The 20,442-nt window shown below is 43.3% G+C and overlaps 2 protein-coding genes across 2 annotated transcripts; both read right to left on the reverse strand.

Annotated features, from left to right (window-relative positions):
• Positions 1-191: 191 nt before the first annotated feature.
• Positions 192-5,077, reverse strand: polr3h (polymerase (RNA) III (DNA directed) polypeptide H). The gene is made up of 7 exons (XM_071521872.1): positions 4,916-5,077; positions 4,598-4,721; positions 4,391-4,487; positions 3,682-3,768; positions 3,110-3,173; positions 2,752-2,986; positions 192-1,992 (listed from the first exon to the last, which is right to left on the reverse strand). The coding sequence occupies exons 2-7, from the start codon at positions 4,706-4,708 to the stop codon at positions 1,942-1,944; spliced, it is 645 nt and encodes a 214-aa protein (XP_071377973.1). The 5' UTR covers positions 4,709-4,721; positions 4,916-5,077; the 3' UTR covers positions 192-1,941.
• Positions 5,078-5,866: 789 nt separating this feature from the next.
• Positions 5,867-20,398, reverse strand: LOC139645976 (aconitate hydratase, mitochondrial-like). The gene is made up of 18 exons (XM_071521866.1): positions 20,356-20,398; positions 18,210-18,352; positions 17,231-17,489; positions 16,211-16,303; positions 15,676-15,834; positions 15,364-15,514; positions 15,069-15,173; positions 14,832-14,923; positions 14,145-14,250; positions 13,534-13,691; positions 13,115-13,188; positions 12,846-12,957; positions 12,562-12,744; positions 11,971-12,066; positions 11,430-11,621; positions 11,007-11,139; positions 10,295-10,416; positions 5,867-9,612 (listed from the first exon to the last, which is right to left on the reverse strand). The coding sequence occupies exons 1-18, from the start codon at positions 20,389-20,391 to the stop codon at positions 9,481-9,483; spliced, it is 2,346 nt and encodes a 781-aa protein (XP_071377967.1). The 5' UTR covers positions 20,392-20,398; the 3' UTR covers positions 5,867-9,480.
• Positions 20,399-20,442: the final 44 nt, after the last annotated feature.

Genomic DNA, 20,442 nt, shown 5'->3' on the forward strand with positions numbered 1-20,442 from the left:
AAATCAAACTCTTATGTATAACTCTTAAAGTCTAAGTCTCTTGTTAAGTCTCTTAACTCTATTAAAAAATCTATATAAAAACATGACAATGACACTACTTTGAACCTAATGGTATTCCACACATGGACACAAAACAAAAATAATCACATAGAAATATTTCTGAGTTTATTAAAACATAAGGTAGCACAGTTTTGGTATAAAAGGGAAATATTCTCTGATCTCCAATAGCCTATATTATGACAAGTATTAGTTTGATATACAGTAGTTTTACTGTCTTTTCAGTAGAACTAGCTATTTATATGGTAAATAATTTTGTCACATATTCTCAATCAATAAGCTTTCTGCAGGCAATATCTACCTAAATACAAATGGAGAACTATGTAAAGGTAAAAGTAGAGAATAGATCAATAGAGAGAGGGACTACATGTGTGTTCACATGCGCCTGCAGACTGTCTTTGGTGTGTGTGTGTGTGTGTGTGTGTGTGTGTGTGTGTGTGTGGTGCATTCACATGCGACCCATCATTTTTCATTGATCAAAATGCAACTGTCTGCCCCAGTTTCACCAAAGCCAGCTGAGACAAATTCATAAACTGGCCATGCAGTTGTCACATGAAACAGCACACAGGGTTTTTGATTGTACAACAAACACTTGTGTATTGTAAACTGTATGGCGTTCCCCTAACATTTACAGCACAGAGGGCAGATCTGTATCCCTTATAAACAAGTCCTTCACTGTCCTTCAAACTGCGGGATTTAAACGGACTGCCACTAATCCCTTTTGGGATACATTTCCTATAATCACACAAAATGGTAAATTCAAAAATCACAGCAACCACTCACTCTGATGATACACGTTTTACTGCTTAGACAGACAAAACAGAAATGCAAAATATTACAAGGCTGTTAAACAACTGAGGCAGAATTTGTGCTCAAACAACCAGAGCAGATTTACCATTTTAAATGAAAAGTAAATCCACTGAGATTAACAGAGGTGACTCCCATGGAAAACCATGGGATTGTTCGTATTGTATTGTTGCACAATACGATGTTTCCATTGCATGGACCAAGTGCATTAGACAGGTGCTGTCATGTCTGACGAGGACCCATATGACAGAAATGTCAAATTTGAATAAGAAGAATGTCGCCCATGTTCATTTCTCTTGCCTTATTGATGAAACTCACTAAAACTTGGGGTGTACACACCAGTTTTCTCAAGTTAGTTTGGCACCAATGTTATCATCCAGACAGATGATGTTCAATTTTCACCCCAAGCTTCAGAATATATATACATGGCAACTGCCTAGCTGAGCCAAAAGCCATTTAATCTAGTGATCCATGTGTGTCAAACCCATTAAAGTAGTGATGACGGCATTATGATATCAAATCATTAATATCTTAAATTCCTGATTCTTATGATTTGGGGGGTCAAATTATCATGTGAAACGCAGCCATGAAACTGAAAGTTCTTCATCGATCATTCATTCAGTTATAAATATATGTGAGGATGGTTAGTGAGTGGGTTCACAGTCAGCAGGTGTGTTAGCAGTGATAGCTGTAGTGACTGTATTTACAATACAACCACCAGAATGAGTCTCAGTGTGACAGAGCTTCACATAGGGGTTATCAGTCACTTGTGCCCCTTTTGAACACTGACAGTGCTTTTCCAGTATTGGGACTCCAGGTTCCTCTCACTGGAACACTCTGGCATCGTCCATGGCAACAGGGTCCTATGTGAAGGGTGCTGTGTCCACGGCAACAAGGTTCTACGTCCATGACAACATAATCTAAAAGAGGGATAATGTCCATCAGCTCAAAGATTCTTCACCTTCACCATCAGTTCTTGGCAGCTGACTATCCACTCCTCTCTTGTTAGTCTGTTTGATCTGTTTATCAAAGTCAAAGTCCTTGTTTTTCACTTCAGTAAGGGTTTGTGAGCCTTTGCTAGCTGTTCCACCAGGACAGGAGCCCCAGCCCGGGCTCACAGATGGTCCCCTGAAACACAACAAAAACAAGAGGAAGGAGTCAGATGGATACAGTACTACTTTTGGTTAAAGGATAATTCCAGCAAACAGTGAACGATGAGTCCTCTCTTCCCTCTGAAGATTCCTGTGGTATCACGTGACTCATTTCCCTACTAGATGCTATTCACTTTCATTCAATTACAAAAGATATCAAAACCAAATTTCTGAGAAGGCCTACACTTGTTGTTTATATTGGAAATCCCCCTTAGACAGCACTTCTCACAAATCGTCCTCTGTGGTCACATCCTGCCACATCTTAAGCCTTTCAGCTGAGGAAGTGAGGTTTTCAGCTGAAAGTAGTTCTTATCAAATGGATTACAATAAAGTGCAAAGCAAGTATGTAGATGCACAAATCACACAGCCCTAATGATAACGAAACACTTATTTCCCATCCGCTATGAGACCTATCTCAAATTTTAGAAAATATAGGTAAAATGTAGGACATCTACAAAATCCCTCCAGCTACAGCGTAGTACCAAAAAAAATTATTAAAAAAAATAAAAAAACAGGAATTTCTTAAGGGATAGAGGGCCCTCTAGAAAATGGCCTCAATGTTCACCATGGCCCAAATTATCCTTTAATGTATACATTTCACAGCAAGTATTTTAACAAAAAGTGTCATCTATAAGAAGATTCTTGATATTATAAAGACTATGTGATGTGTTTGAACAGAGAAAAGAGCATCCCTGGCAATGTTAAAATGTGTGTTCATCATGGCATGCGTTCTTACAATCAGAGTGTACGGTGCCTGTTTCTTCTGCCCGCTGTCCTCTGCCGGCGGGGCGGTCGACTGTCCCGGCTGTGGCGGAGTCTCTGGCGCTGCGGCAGAGGGGCCCGTCGGCGACGTGTCCAGGAAGACTTCGTCTGTCACCCGAAAACGGATCTCCTCTCCCTGGTCCATGTAGAGGTCGTGGGCCCCCTCGTCCGTCTCGTATTCCCAAACCCAAACCTGCTCCGCTTCATCGCTGGGGCAGCGGCTAAGGAAGGCTTCATCACTCAGTAGTTACGCTAGACAATTACATTCAATTCACACTTACAATTAACTCCATTGATAGGAACGTATTCACTAAAAATGAGGTTGAGGATACAATTTGGCAGGCTGCTGCAGTGACTCTGGTGGAATGAGGATGTCGTCAAAGAAGCCCATCGTCACTGTGAAACAGAAAGGTCACCATCAATACAGTACTATCTTATCTCTTATGTGTAGTCGGTGTTTACAACAGCACTCTAGTCTAGGTTACATCTAGTGCAAGGGGAAGAGGAAGGGGGGGACTAGAGGGACACTGTGAGCCGTCAGGCCAAGTAAAGGCTGTTCAAAATGCATTTTAAGCACTTTTATGCACGATTCAGACTGTGTGGTGAAGTGTAATTTGGCTTATATGCACCAAGGCCTCCCTAGTATTCCAACAAAGGTGAAAAAGCCAAATGCACAACTGAGGTGGAGATCCACACAAGTGCCCAGAAAATGCCTCTGAAAGCCCACATCATATTCTAACAATACAGTCCAAAACAGGCATCATGAATACACAAGAGAGTAACCCATCTGTACTGCATGCAGCTCAATAGGTTGTGTAGGTGTAAATGACATTTATATTAAAAATGGGAGATGACTAACCCAGATCACTAATGGAAACCTGCTTAAATCGTAGACACTACTCACCATGAACTCCCTCCTGACTGCAGTACTTGATTTTACCAACCAGGATCTCATCAAGGAAAGGGTGAAAAACAACGTATCTGAAATGAACTGACAGAAAGACCAGGAGAAGATCAAAGTGAATCAGTAGGTAAGAGTTAAGTGGAGTAACTGCGAGTCAAGAGGGGATCACAGAGATTGCAAAACAGAGCACAATAATCAACCTTAACTCCTATAAGTGGAGTATACAACACAGTGGCAAAAAGGGGGTCACGGCTTTGAACCCCAAGCCTGACCCATATCATTCTGTAGGCACATATGATATTCTGGCAACCATATTAGTACTGGCAATATTACACTACTTACTGCAGCATGTATAAGCTTGTGAACAGACAAAAATGAATGTGTTTTATTACCAGATGGGGAAAAAGCATTTCAGCTGTTGCGCTCCACATACATGCTTTCTATGTCTCACATAAGGCAAGACACATTACAATCAGCTTTCCAAAACACTTGTGCTGCAACTGAATAGCTAGGTGCAGCAAAGCCAACTGTATCTGTATTAGTGTTTCCCTCAGAATGTTACTCTTGGCAGGGTGGACCTCTGAAAGGATATTTAGACCATATGACACCCATAAAAATGTCATTTTTAAGGTGGGGTAGAAATACACTCTGAAGCGTCACTGTATATAAACCTTAATCCAAGTTATCCTCCTCATCATCATCCTCATACCTTTAGTGTGTGAGGCTCCGTCTCCTGGGAATATATAGGAATCCTCCAGCTTAGTGATGTCATACAAGCAGATGCAGAGGCCGACATTGAACACCACCTTCAGGGAGGAGACAGTTTAGCTAAAGCCAAACACCATGGCATGTCATAACTCACACATGCAGGAGAGCACACACACACACACACACACACACACACACACACACACACCTTGTTGGCCAGTTTCTTGTTGAGCTCTTCAGATATGGCGTCGTTCAGCTGCCTCTGGAAGTTCCATGGAGGAATCCTGACCGTGTCGACCATCTCCACCAACACGAACATGATTCAGGCTCAACTGTGAGGGCAAACAACACGACTGAGATACTTTTTAACCAGCTATTGTAACGTTACAGTAACGGGAAACAAATTGCTTTGAAATTGCTAATTACGTTACCCGGTCTTATTAAACAACCCCAAAATGAGTTTACAGACAGTTAACTGAAGCTGCAAGTCTGAGCTGTCAGCCTGGCAAAACGACTTTTAGCTTACCTGTGCTTACTTTGAGGTATTTCTTCTTTACGACAGCATTTTCTGTTTTTCTTCTTTAAAACGTACTACTGCCAATAATAATAAAGCATCAATTCTATGGTTCACCAGCTAACCAGGTACAACAATTATAAGAATCTCCAGCAAAATCGACATTTCTCCACATGTGATTAACTGCGACAGTAAACTATCGTTTACGGCGTGTCGCAAATTTAAAGGCACAGTGCACTTTTTATTCCGAAATCATGTTGTCGTTTCCTTTTGTGAATGCTTCAATTTGCACTCGAACTACAATGAATAATTCCTCGGATGTTCTCATTGGACTGGTAATAGATTTACCTGAATCCTATTTTAATGTAGATCCAAAGTCAGGATTTGTGTACTATTCAAATGTAAGATGCAGCCCAATCTCTCCACCATCGACTTTAATAATATGCTGCCTTCAGTTGCTGCCGGAATTAATGCAACGCACAAGAACGACCCAAGAAAGTGGGAAATACAGCTGTCAGTGTAGTTGTATTTTACTGATACCAGAGTTGCCAAGATGTCATGTTTCGGGGGCAGACAACATGGAGGCTGTATCAACAACTGATGTTAAAAGTTGTGTATATAACAATTTATGAACAAGAACAATTATATTCCTTATATTTTCTCCTCTTCATTCTGCACAAAGGAACTCTATGTCACTTGATTTCTAAAACAAAACAGCCACTGAAACAAGTTTTGTTACAGAGTACTTCATGCAACAGGTTGTATTTATGACTTGCAGAGCAGGAATAGGAGTTTACGAGGAGCACTTGAAGGCAGCCTGGATGTTAAATAGTGGATAGGCAGTTGATGGGCAGTCCCTATAAAGAGGCTGACAAGCAAATTACCTAATCATTGAAATCATTAAATAACTAAGAAAAACACAAAAACATCCACTTCAGAAATGTAATCTTTATTAATTTACCATTTATGTCGTACATGTTGAGATCTCATTTTTAACCTTGCAAGCTATAAAACTGCAAGCATTTTAAATCACCTACGTTTACAAAATCAAGACTGAAGTTAAAACAACAGAGATGGAATTGGTGAAAGGGGTGTTTATCACTATGAAATAACATGGCAATCACAACAGCTGTTCATATTAGATTATTACATTTTCATGTGTGTTATATGTGAACAAATCACTCCTGTTAATGGATCACATATTGAAGAATTCATTTAAAACACATGAGAGAGAGGCTGACCAGACAGAGCAACACCTGAGTACAAAATGACACACTGGGCATGCTGGAGGTCAATGCCGTTATGAACAACATTATTTCATTTGTCACTTTACAGTAGCGCTTCAGAAACTCAACGACCCGAACCAGTGAACGACAAAGTATTATCTCACATCACAGTATAAGCAAACCGCTCCACAAGTGCCTGTTATGAATGAATGTGTAGACACAGGAAAGAGAATGTGTGTGTCGAAGTTAGCAAATGTTTTTGAAGATGTTTCACTATGGACACCGTTTCAGGAACTAATACCCTGTTCATATTCATTTACGCACATGGTAGATTTTGAAATGTCACATGATGGGTGCACAGTAACAAATTCAGTTTTCCAACAAAACTGATGGAGAATAATAATTTTCTAACAACCCAGGTGTTTGAGCAATTATATTCCGTTTCATTTTTATATTTCATGGAGTATTTTCATGAGGCATCTTTGGCAATTACTGCAATAAACAGATCAGGGGTGTTTGAAGTAGTTAACCATCAAAGTGCTGGGCTTGACTAGAGGATAAAACAGTGTTTGTAATGATCCTGAACGCGTTGAACAATAGGGTTTATGTGCTTACACACCACATATATAATGAAGAACTAAAATGGAGTCATTCGTATCCAACAGAAAACAAGTCTTAACCTTGGGCTGCTGCTGTCTCAAATCACCTCCGTCTCTGAAAACACTTACAACCAAAAATCAAAAGAAATTAAGAAAATGAGGCTAAACCAAGCCATCACGAGTCACCTTGATAAAAACAACACTCCCTTTTCATTGTCAAAGCGCTTAGACGTCCACCCAGCAGCAGCATAAAAACGTTTCAACTGGTACACTCAAGTACCGAGAATCCCAAAACATGGAGTACAACCGACGGTTACAATGCGACATCTGTGCTTCAAGCGCTTGTAGCCTTTGGTTGCGACCCACAATCGGCATGTCAAGTGGTTTTGCGAAACTATTCGATTAGGGAAGGGGAGGGCAGAGGAATACGAAAAAACTTGGCTTTTGGAGATTGGAGGTTAAATCATTACATTATGTTACAAGGGGGTCACACACAGAGCAAAGGGCTCTGCATTTAGACAGGCAGCGTACAGCATCTCTCCTGCTCCCTCTATACCTTTATATATATGTTTTACTATATATGTACACACCCCTATACACAGTGCAGCTATATATCACATCATTTACACGCAGCTCAAAACTTAGTGACTTTTAAATACATGGAGATTTGCCTTAGGAACTATGGCTAATAATTCATCCAAAGAACCTGCTGTTACTTCTGCGACAGTATAACGGAGAACAGACAGGACAGATAGATTTATAGACTTTGTGCATGAGGAGGTGAGGCCAAACAGCACTTAAATGACTTAATTGACCATCCACAGAAAAATGTAACCACACCATTTAAGTGGCACGATCTAGATACATCATGACCAAACTTAATACCAGAATGAGCTTGAATCTTTAACTTTGTACGGTCAAATTCAAATCTATCGATAACATGATCTGTTGTATGTCAGTTATGTAATGTCACACACAGTGCAGTTGGATGCTAAGGAGCGACGTGTTTGCAGAGGATAAAGAAAGCATGGCAAAGCACACATCAAACTACTTCTCTAACTCTTATGAAGTGCTAGCGTACAGGCGTCCGGACACTAGATTGTGCGTTAGTTTCTGTAAGAAGACAGCAGGCCTTCCCACGATATAGAGAGGGCCCAAACCCCAACCTGACAAACACATTCGTCCCATTAAAGCTGCTCTTTTGCCACGACAGGCAAGTGATGCTTTACACCAAAGGATAGCAAAGGGACAGAGGCAAGATCTAATGTTTTAATGTTGGTGAGACCAGCTTTCTCTGGACGGAGCGCTCACTCGCTGCTGTTCAGGAGACAGTTTGGATTTCCAGTGTCCATACACAACATCCGAATTTCATTTGGACAAACAGGGCAAATCTACAGTGTCTCAATTAGCAGGGATGGGACGCTCTTCTCTGTCGCAGCCCCAGTTAGTGATTTCCGCTAATAAGACAGGCTAGTGCAGCTTTAATGTCTAGCGATACCAAACGCATAACAGCCTACTTCACCGAAACACGTCAGGTTGAGGTTTGGACCGGGCGAGCCCGCCTGAGGACCTGGCGAAAACACAAAGAGGAGGGCGGGACGCGCGAAGAGGGACAGACAGACGGGAACGCAGACCGATGTTGACCCGACAGGAACAATCACGCGTCGCACTCAAGACACACAAAGGACAAATACGGATGGAGGGAAAATATGGCAACACTAGCGCTAAACACAATAGCAGCGTGTGTTCTGGTTTGTTGTCCGACCCACAGAGACACAAGCGCACACAAGAGGTTTTCACACAACGAGATGTTACATCATGCAACAGCCCCCCCCAAAAAAAGAGAAACGGAGAGCATGGGAAGAGCAGCAGGGAGTGGAGCGTACCGGGTTTAGCGTGTCGGGGTGAAACGTACGGGAGTGGCATGTGAACCGCAGGCCGGGTGAGCTCTCTGGGTTCAAAACACATTACAGGGCAAAAGGGGAATCCACAAAATCCTTATTCTACGTACAATAAATATGTCAGGCCTGGCTATCCAGGTACAGTGTGGAGACTTGCTTGTTTCCAATTAACTTCAAGTCAATAGTTCCATCAGACTTCCTGACGTAACACGGACAGGTCTGCACCTACTGGACGAATACATTCATTTGAGGTTTGCCAGCTTATTTAACTGTCTGGATGGAACAAGTGGAAACGACAAACACCGACAGAAAGAGGACAGGAGTGTGTGCTGGATGGGATGCTGTGCGTGTGTGTGTGTGTGTGTGTATGAAGGAGTCGACTGAATACGACGGTCGATGAACAACAAATAAGCTTGACAAATACGATTTACACCGAGGAGTGCTGCCAATATACGTTTGTGCCCGTTTATGTGCACGTGTGTGTGTGGTTCTGCCTGCCGACCGGGAGTGCTTTCACAGTAATCTTCTCTGTGTGTGCGCGTGTACGTGTGGGTGTGTGTGTGCGCTTTTCATCTGTACAGCGACCTTGCGAGTGTGTGTGTGTGTGTGTGTGGGCATGTGTGTGTGTGTGCGTGGGCTGCGTAAATACACTTCTACAGCTGTCCCTACACCAGCCGAAGCGCAAAGAAATCTGCCGTTACCATCTACCGTTCCCCCATCGTCTCTTCCTCTTTGCGAAGCCCCTCCCCCCCGCCTTCGGCATATCCAGGCCCACATCTCTCCCCTTCATAACCCCCGCCGAGGCCCCTCAGTCGGCCCCGTTCAGGCCCCGCCTCCCTCCTCGCCGGCGATTACTGGAGCTCCTTCATCCTGTTGAGGGCGGAGCCGGCCTGGAACCACTCGATCTGCGTCTCGTTGAAGGTGTGGTTCAGGGTGATGGAGTCTTTGCTGCCGTCGCTGTGCTTGATCACCGCCGTCACGGGCTGGAGGAGGAAACAGGGGGGCAAGCAGAGCCGATTTATGGACTGAACACCACTGGGACCGTGGTGGTCCACCTTTGGAAAGGTGAGACCAGGGTGGAAATCATTTTGGACATTTACATGCACATCAATACCCCGACTAGGGGAAGTAATCATCTTAAGGCAATATTTTGATTACAGCGTTTACATGGTTCAAAGCAAAGCATTTTCTCTAATAACCCGGTTTACACAGATTAATTTTATAATCGTCTACCGCTCACCACTCCACCGCACTGTGGCATGGTATAATAATAATACAACAATAATAATAAAACATCCAGGTAACTGCATCTGGTGACTGACATGCACACCCCCACAAAAACAAAAGAAATCTGATTAAGGCATTTACATGCCCCAATAAAAAGAAACATTGAGCAGAAATCTAGGTGTGTTAACTGGATTATGCTTACTATGATTATGACCTTATTCTGATTAAGATAATCAGATAAAGAGATTTATGTGACAGCTTCAATAGCCTTAATCGGGTTAAGATTAAATTATTAGTGTGCATGTAAACGTACTCATAGTCTCAAAGCAAAGAGGAGGCCTACATGGAATTCAGGCTTATGTTTAGCTTTTGGATAATGCTAGGTGAGGTTAGACTGTACTTTGGATTAATGCTCGATTAACAGTGAATGTTGCTCACCTTGCCGGGGGCAAAGGAACCGAGTCCTGTGATGGAAATCTTGTCGTCGGGGCGAATTTTGTCGTAGTCGTGGGGGTCGGCGAAAGTCAGAGGCAGCAGGCCCTGTTTCTTCAGGTTGGTCTCTGTGATCAGGAGGAGAAAAGAATGCAGAGAGATGGGAAAACAAAAGAGATGGGAGAGAAAGAGAGAGAATAAGGAAGAAAGAGTGAGATATTTGCTCACATCGTACTTCCATTTCGTAAACAGAGAAGGGCTCTCTGCCTCAGTGGAGCGGATCTGTTACATAGCGGCACAAGGTCATGGAGAACAATGCACACCTTCTGTGTCCACGAGTGTTTGTGTGTCTGGATGTTATTGACTAGCAACAGGTCTCATGATGAATTTGCTGTTCCCTCTCCACAAAATCCATGTCACAGAAAATCGATTTCCTCAAGACCAGGTGACGTTGAAAGCTTCAAACTGTATCTATCAACATCTCTTTCTTATTTTTAGACAGGGGGTACGAAACTTATCTATTCATAAGGTCTCCAGGTGTTAAGGAAATACTCACACACTGTACATACTGTACACAACAAATTCAATTTTAACTATTTCAGAGTTAGCATATCCCTGCATGTCTCCAGTGGAGCCGGAATGTCTCCAAACTGTTCAGAAGTGTACGAGTGACATGATTTGGGTTGCGTGTTCTTCACCTCGGTGCTGTGAAACGTACCGTGGATCCTGGCGAAGCTCTTGACGATGATGGCGCGTCCTCCCAGGTGCCGGGGCTCCAGGGCGGCGTGCTCTCTGCTGGAGCCCTCGCCGTAGTTCTCGTCTCCCACCACCACCCAGTTCACTCCGTTAGCCTGGGGAGAGGACACCATGAGACAAGGATCAGAGAGAGCCAGACAGATGAGACAGAGGAGGCCGAACCATCACGGTGTGCTGATGTGGCTGAACTGTATTGGGAAAATTTGTAACAACATAGGTAGAAATCCAAGTAGGGCTGTGGGATTATGGCTAGAATGATAATCCCAATCATTTTTTGATCACAATTATAAATCATATTAGTTATATATTAGTAACGATGATTTGGGGATCAATGTGTCACCAAACTATTTCAAAATAAACAGACACCCTGCCCAGTCAGCCTCACCTTGTAGTGGCGGGCCACGTCAGGCACGCCGCCCCACTCTCCTGTCAGCTGGTTCTTGATCTTGTTGATGGCGTCGTTCTCCGTGTTGACCGCGCCGATCAGCAGGTTGTTGGAGATGTTGTCGAGGTGACCGCGGAACTTCAGCCAGGGCCCGGCGGCGCTGATGTGGTCGGTGGTGCACTTGCCCTTCACCTACGGCAGCGGAGGAAGAGGAAGAAGGAGCAGCAGGAGAAGGAGAGAGGAAGAAAACAATAAAAGAAATAAAACAAAAGGCCAATCAACCATTAGTACCTTATTGTTCAATGGTATTCCAGTCACTTTTGTACAAAGGCTTTTGAAATACAGCACAAACAAAAACATCCAAAAAGTTGTACACGGAAAGATCTGCTCCATTAGTTTATCAATCCTCCACCTGGTATACCAACTATTCCCATTCCCCCTATAACCAAAGCAATAAATGCAAAAGACATTATTATCCAGGCTACTCTTGAACTGGGAATACTACCACAACTTCATTCCCTCCCATCCATCCTTTCCTCACCTTGATGAGGATCCTCAAGTCCTCCAGGTCTTTCCCGTGCCACTTGTCGAAGGGCTCCAGCAGCTGCAGACGGTTGCTGGAGGGGCTCACATCCACCTGAGCAGCGGCAAAGCAGGATCAGACACTGAGCGTTTCAAACCAAACAGGTTCATCACAAAGTGTATTTCAGAGGATAACGAGGCAGTCAACTTCCAGATCAAAGAGAATTTTATTGAACCAAACGACCCTGTTCGTTGCAGCCTGAACAAGCTTTCATCAGGCTGTCAGTTTACACTTGCGCACCCTTTCATATACAGCTGCATACTCTTACTTGGCTACGACACGGGATGTTTGCCTCAATAAATGTCTGCTTCATCTGCAAGTCGAGGGCTCTGGGATCCTTCTTTTGAAATTCTATTCTAATCCTGATAACCGAAGAGCAGTGGATTCATGTGGTATCCAGAAAGCACACTAGAACATTTGTCAGTGTCATTACAAAGTGTTTTCCAAAATGGAAATAAATGTCTGTGATTGTTTTCTTGTGTGCTTGCTGCCGTTTTCTTGGCCTGCTTTCTGGACTGTCAAAAGTAAATATTTTCAACGTGAGATCACCTTGACGCCGCCGCTCTCGGCCGGCGGGTGCTGGTAGGTGTCCTGGCCGGGGTCGAAGTCCCTGGAGGGGAGCTCATCGCCGGTCGGGGGTTCCAGCTTGAACTTCTCTCCGTTGGCAGCGGTCAGGTAATCGGTCTCAGGGTTGAAGTCGAGGGTCCCGGCGATGGCCATGGCGGTGACGATCTACATTACATTACAGGCATTCAGCCAACAGCAACAGCAGAATACGTTTAAATTCCTAGATCGGTTTCATTCACAGTCTAGTTTACTGCCACACTCCTTACCTCAGGGGAGGTGACGAAAGCATGGGTAGCCGGGTTAGCATCGTTCCTGCCAGTGAAGTTCCTGTTGTAGGACGTGACGATTGTATTCTTCTCTCCTTTTTTCACGTCCTTCCTGAAGAAGGTCAAAACACGGAGCCGGTTAGTCAGGTGTGTAACGTTTAATGTACATCGCTCAGTTTTGTCATCAGGCTTTACTCGGCCGTTATGCTCTCTGTGCAGACTGTTCAAAGAAAGTAAAAAAAAAAGACCTTTAAGAACGAGGTGCGTACCTGTCCCACTGTCCGATGCAGGGTCCACAAGCATTGGCGAGGACCACTCCTCCAACATCACTCAGGACCTTAGCCTGAAGAGGGACAAAGCAAATTCCAAGAAATCATTTCCAGGATCTTTCAAAATCACACAAAATAAAGAGATATACAACAAAGACAACCATGACTTTGGTTTCAGCCTTCTTCGATACAGAAATAAAGTATAAAGGTGCCACAACATCTTCAAGGAGGTTACAATACATTAATTTTAGAGCCAGTTTAACAACTTAGTCAAAAAGCAGAATGTTTTATGGTGAAACCGCTGAAAGGCAATAAGGTTTCCTGCTGAAAAAAAACAATAGACTAGGACAAACTATCCAGTACTACAGGTCACAGGTCATACTCGAGTTTCAGTTCACATTATTGAGATTCTGACTCACATATCCGTCCCTCTCGATAGTGGCGCGGATCTGTTCGGACCCAGGGGTGACGGTGAACTTGGCCTTGCACTTCAGGCCCTTATCCAGAGCCTGCTTGGCCAGAGAGGCTGCTCTGCCCATGTCCTCGTAGCTCGAGTTGGTGCAACTGCCAATCAGACCTGCCGAGGTCACAACAGACCAGCAAGAGTCAGGTTGCATGCTTGTAAGGAGAGAACGGACATCAAAGAGGAAACTGAAATGACGGCGAGTACAGTTACAGTGGCAGATATAGGACTACTCATCTATTTTTAATAACACAGCTTGTATATGAAAAGGGAGGAAAATAGTCTTGGAGAAGTCACCAAAAGACCAGCAAGAGTCAGATTATACATCTTGAATATTGTAATTATATTCTACTCATATTGACAGACTGGAATTATATTCTATTCCATATACATTCTGGGATTAAGTCGCTTTGGAAGACCATCGGCTAGATGACAGAATTGTAATGTAAACTGATCGTATCTGGTCAATAACATAGCTTGTAGAAACAAAGAAGAAAATATCAAATTTCACAGGACAAAGCATTACAGATACACTGGTAATTTAATAGGACTGTCACAGATACTGACCAACTTTAACTTCCAGAGGCCAGTCGCTCTTCTTAGCGATAGCCCCGATCTCAGACACAGGGTGGGCCAAGTCAGGGGTGAAAGGTCCGTTGATGTGGGGCTTCAGCTGTCAGAGGAGCAGGAAAACAAGGCATTTAGTAATGAGGGACAATCACAATGTGGGTCTTGGGTGAGCATACTGCAAAATATTGTTTTGTGAATAAAAACATTTACCAGAGGAACAACAAGGGGCACTTAAGCAGCCTCATGCCCTGCCATAATCACCATGATATATTAAAAATAACCAGTTATGCTGATGAGGACACTAATTAAGTTAAGTAATGTATTAATTAGCAAATATTTCTATGTCAACATGCTTGTCTTCACATAACACATGGGTGGTATTAATATGAACTCTGTATCTTAAAGCATTAAGGAGTTATTGAAGATTCAAGAAAATCTGTTTTTCCTCATTAATATGCAAATTTATGCAGGAAGGTGCTCCAAAATTATTCAGATCATCTACTCTATTGGGGGTATTTGTGGTGTAAGCATGAAGTTTGTATCATGTTCTTGAGTTACTGTATTCACAAGAATGTGTCTCCACACAGACACAACACCACCATGACGGTGGCAGGAAATGAAAATAAGATAATGTTTCAGGTTATATTAATAATGTCAGGAAACTAAGCCTGAGTGTTTACTGACCTCGCTCAGGTTAATCTCAATGACCTGGTCGTATTCACAGCCCTTATCTGGGACCAAGTCATCCTTGAACTGGTCAGCCAGGGAGGCAATCTCTGAGACAGAGTGAAGGAGAAAACAGAAAATAAGATGGAGGCAAGATAGAATGAATGACTACTCAACATTACGGAGACTAAATCTGGTGTGCAATCTGTGGCTCAATATAGAGGGTTTCAGGGTGTCTGGTTGTCCATTACTGACCTGCACGGCCAGTTTTCTCCATGTAGGTTCTCATGCGGTGATTGTAGGGGAAGACAGAGGTGGTGGCTCCGATCTCAGCTCCCATGTTGCAGATAGTGGCCATACCTGGAAGATGAAGGAAAGTGACATTTAAGTCTAAGAGCAAACTAAATCGCACCAAAGTCCACTTTTTCCCTAATCTAGGAAAAAATGTGGCTTGAAGCACTCCATATTCTTCCGTTTACACTATCGGCTCCATATCAAAACCCGTAGGGTATCTTTTACATTTAAAACCTTTGATGCGTTTCATCCTCACCAGTGCAGGAGATGGAGTCGACTCCAGGACCGTGGTACTCCACGATGGCCCCGGTGCCTCCCTTCACAGTCAGGATGCCAGCCACCTTCAGGATGACGTCCTTGGGAGACGTCCAGCCAGACAGGCTGCCGGTCAGCCTCACTCCAATCACCTGCAGAGAGAGCAGAAAGGGTTAAAAAAAAACAAAAAAACAGTAGAAAGAGACATTTGTGATAGAAATCAATGGTAAAAGAAGGAGGAAATGTAAAACTTAATGACATCTAAATAAAATAAAATCATAAGATATGATATCAAAAGATGCAAAGAACTCACATTGGGACACTTGAGCTCCCAAGGGATCCCAGCCATGACGTCAACAGCGTCAGCTCCTCCCACTCCGATACAGATGGAACCCAGGCCGCCGCCATTGGGTGTGTGGGAGTCTGTACCGATGAGCATCACTCCTGGATACGCGTAGTTCTCCAGGATAATCTGTTAAAGAAAAGGGAAAAGGGACATGCTTTTTTGGGAATAAACCTTTCTTGTAACATTGAACAAACTGGAGTATTTCAAGAGGAATATAAACCATTGACCCAGGACTGGAATGTATCTCGAGCACAAAAACAGTTTAGGATTGCAGTGATTCTATGTAAAGTGTGTGTGTTGGCACAAATTCACTGACCAGAATTTATAAAGGAATGTCCATGTGATTATTCTGTCATCTTAGCCTTTTGTTAAACAGGCAGTGTGCCTGAGCTGTAACCTTTTTGATAGTCTAAATCCAGAGACAGGTACAGTCCAAAATATAAAATTCCTGCCTGTTGCAAAACTTTTTCTCATAGCATCATTTTAAATCACAGCACCGTACCTGGTGGATGATCCCTGAGCCTGGTTTCCAGAAGCCCACTCCATATTTGGCTCCGGCGCTTGCGAGGAAGTTGTAAACTTCCTGGTTCACGTCCTGAGTAAGAGTAAATGGGGAGGAGTTAGGGCTTCTGTTGAGATATTTTCAGTTAGGAGTATCCTTTATGTAACGCCCAAAGAATACATTTGGCTGTAGCCCTTAATTCCAGATAATCCCTGTCACTCAGTTTGACCTCCATTCACCAAGCTGAATGACTGGCACATGGCTGAGCAGCCAACTTGGACAAATGGTCCTCATATTTTGAATCAGTCTAGTAGTTTCAACTGTGACTCTGGAGCCACATGAATCCCCACTGGCCGAGGATCCAATCCCACCACACCTGTCTGCGTCTTCCTGCTTGTTCCCTCTTTACAATTGTGTGAATACATACAAAAATAACAAAAGGCGAGTGGACTAAACAGTATCAGTAGTATGTATAGTAGTATGAATACCAAAAAAGCATTGCACACGCCTTTTATCCTTTCAATCTGCCATCTGGGCTCGATCAAAACTCATTATATAATCAGTATGATAATAATAGCATACAATATACAACAGTAGTATTGATAGATGTGAGAATCAGCCAGTGAAAATCACCTACGCCTAGCCAATGGGACACTGCAAATAGAAAAGACCTTTGCCCCTTGGAAAAAATTAAAATGAAAATAACCACTTTTTCATAAATTTAAATAATTTCTTTCAAACGAATGCATGCTTTTGACAGTTCATAATATACTGCAGCAAAGTGATAAAACAAAAATGTGAATTCTAAATTAAAACTGCGAAGTATAAATTGGCACTTGCTGCGCTCCAACTAATGAAGAACTATTTTGTCAGTATTTGCCTTAATTCCGTCACATATCTCCCTCCGTTCTGCCATCTTTACCCCTCATCCTTTCCTCATCTCCCGCCTCCCACAGCACCTTACTTCCTCCGGTGTGAAATGTACCCGTTCTGATTCCCTTCACCCCTTCCCCTCCTCACCTTAGCCCTCTGCAGGTCCTGGGCCCCTCCGATCTGGGCCTCGATCAGGTGATCACAGTGGATGGTGGAGGGCACGGCCACCTTGGGCAGACCGCTGCTGATGAACTGAAGCATAGCCATCTGAGCCGTGGCGTCCTGCATGGCCACGCGGTCCGGGCGCAGGCGCAGGTAGGTGCGGCCGCGGTCGATCTCTTGGCCCGCCGGGTCGTCCAGGTGACCGTACACAATCTTCTCAGACAGAGTGAGCGGCCTTTTGAGCCTGGTGGGGCGGAGTGTGGACACGATGAGGTAAGAGTTGTGTTGGAGACTGAGAATTTGTAGGGTTCACTATAACAGGGTTTCCCTTGGGCTATAAACACATACTGATGAAAGAAAATGAAACGGATGAAAGCAAAGGCTAAATCATTTCTTGAAATAATCTTTCATGGTTTTTGGATTCTACTCACATGCTTCCATTTTAAAAATTCAGCCCAAAAAGTCAAACTTCTATCTATCCAAATCCAAACTTTTTTTTTGCGTATGTATCCCAGTTAATATATTCTATGTTTTGTACTTCTGGAGAGTAATTTGCATGGAGAGTAAAAGGCCTGAACACCAGTGGCCAATGGCTTGCCAGGATGGCAAATGCTTGGTGGCCGACTGTTGATGAATTCATATTCAGAACTGTTAATCCAAGTCAAATATCACCTCATTGCCTCTAAGAATTAAACAAGCCAGCTACAGCCAGACAAAATGCTTTTCCTATTCCTGGATGACAACCAGTGGTCGGGTCAGTGAGAGGGGAAATGCCTGGTCATCTAAAATTAGCCCGGTCGGGGGGTCCTGCTGGCTCTGAGGAGTCAACACTGTAAATGTCAAAAGATTTACTATCCCGCTGTAATAAACACCAGCCATACCTCATAGGCCTGCTTGTAAACAGTAAGGACCTTGTGTATAAGGTCGTGTGCATTCATGAGTCTGTAAAAAGGCTGCTGCTGACCTCTTGCGCACGATGTTGATGTTCTCGTGCATCTTCTCATAGTTGACGCTGGAGCCGGGCTCAAAGCGGCTCATGGCCACCTTAGCCTTGGCGCTGAACACCGCCGAGACATGAAAGCGCCTTGCCCCGGTTCCAAGGGCGAGCTACACCAGGGGGGAGAGAAGACAATTCAGAGTGTAATGACACCGTAAACACAGTTTTATGGTACAGTTTAGGGACAACACTTATCAGGTTTTACAACACATTCAACTTTGAGTTATAAAGACTGGGGAGAGGAAGAAGACAATTAAATTATGCAAGAAGGGGACCGCATGACCAGGAGCCAAGGCAAGTGAAGACAGATAGATGGCCTAACAATCCTTCAGCCTGTCTTGCACCAGACACTGGAAGTAGCACCAGTGAAAGTGAGTCAGGAAACAATGCTGTCCTACCAAGGAAAAAGGATGTAACTTCAATTTTGGTCATAAGGAATTTAGTCATTTTTGATACAAGGAAAAAGAGAACCTCATACTTAGTCACCAAACCAACACATTTTCAAAGACATTCTGACTGGGCAATAAAACATATATAAAGCCGTCTTTTCTCAATTTCACACTGAGTAGTTACTGCCTTTTGCCTTTAACAGCACAGTAAGTCTCTATGTGACCGGATTTGAACCTGCCACTGAGTGATCCTATGTGATATAGGTGGGAAATGTTACCTTCTAGCCAGCTATGGTCAGTTGCCTAATATCTACCCTTTAGTCTTGATATTCAACGGAAAATCACTCTGCTCTCAGAGTAAACTGGGTGAAAGTTCATCTGACTCATATTTCAGGGGTTAGGCTGATCCATGGGATTGTTATTGCCAGGCTGATACAGTGAGTGGATAAAACAGTCTCCTACGCTGTAAACCACACAGCTTCACCATAATTACAGAAGTTTTGTTAACAGAGGTCAAACCATTTAGGCAACATTATCATCTTACTCCTGAATGGTTGGTCTTTAGAAGATGCCCTCATGATACACAAGATAACCGCAATGATAGAGATGTAAAAAAAAATCAAGGCAAACAATCAGGTAGTTTCAATAAAGGCTACAGTAAAGGTTTTTGCAATCTCCATGTGATACAGATCAAATGATTATCATAAAACCATAGGCAGTATGATGGCGTTATACATTACTTCAAACAGAGCGTACACATTATACTAGGCCAAGTAAACCAGATGAACACGTTATTACCTGCCAAGTATTCTGAGTAGGCTAAACAGTCTGAATAAACCAGCAGCAGGATAAGGAATGTTATCCACCTCACATTCATGCAAAAAATAAACCCAGCATTAAATTAGCACAAGCTAGCCTAGACTACTTCTGTGTAGCACCAACCAAGAAATCACACAACAGACAACAAAAATAAATGCTTGTCAATCACCATGACAAGGATATTTTCATCGTCATAGACATGACGTACACTTAATACTATGTGCTTAGTTGAACTATATAATGAGCAAAATAGGCAAAAACTAACGTCAAATTATCAAAACCGTAACGTTATCCCTGCTAAAGACAATTGGTGCTGAAAGGTGCAGGAGTCGTGCAGGTGTCACGGCCTAACGTTACCTTTAATCAGCAACATACTGTGACTACATGAGCAAATGCTCACCGAAAGCACTGCGCTATTCAAGCTAGATATACACCATCTTATATAATTCACTCTCCGCCACAGTAAGCCCATAATGCGCCTTGTCATCAACCTCAGTCGTCTGTTTGGAGACAGGAGACGAGACAGTGGAAGTGCGCACTCAGAAATTCAATAACCTTGCGATCACCTTGCTAACATCTGGACACTCCGGGCCGCTTACGGCCACTGTTTAACTGAATGTGGACCGAAATCAACGTTGTTATCAGTAAAGCCGAGAGTTAATGCACAGTGTTGTCAAGTCGGGCGTGTTATAACCGTTACAACACATTGCTATCAAGAGTCAAACGGGGACACTGTGACCTGACTGAAAGCGGCGCGGTGGAGACTCTTCTCTACATTTATCGACTATCGCTAAGTCTTAAGCGATGGAGACTGTAACACAGCACGAAACCTTTCGAAATTAACACATGTATTCGATACCAAGACGGTTGAAGATCTCTATTTATGTAAAATAACGTTTTCTTACCCGCAGTCTAGTAACTGTCAAACAGTAAGACGCCATTTTGTTCACTGACAAAGATGAGTGTCGCTGTGATGTGACGTCAGCGCTGTT

Source organism: Centroberyx affinis, unplaced genomic scaffold (assembly GCF_046629955.1).
Source record: "Centroberyx affinis isolate AG114_WGS23_722 - 3 ecotype Tasmania unplaced genomic scaffold, CSIRO-AGI_Caff_v1 ptg000937l_1, whole genome shotgun sequence".
In the NCBI taxonomy this organism is placed as follows: Eukaryota; Metazoa; Chordata; class Actinopteri; order Beryciformes; family Berycidae; genus Centroberyx; species Centroberyx affinis.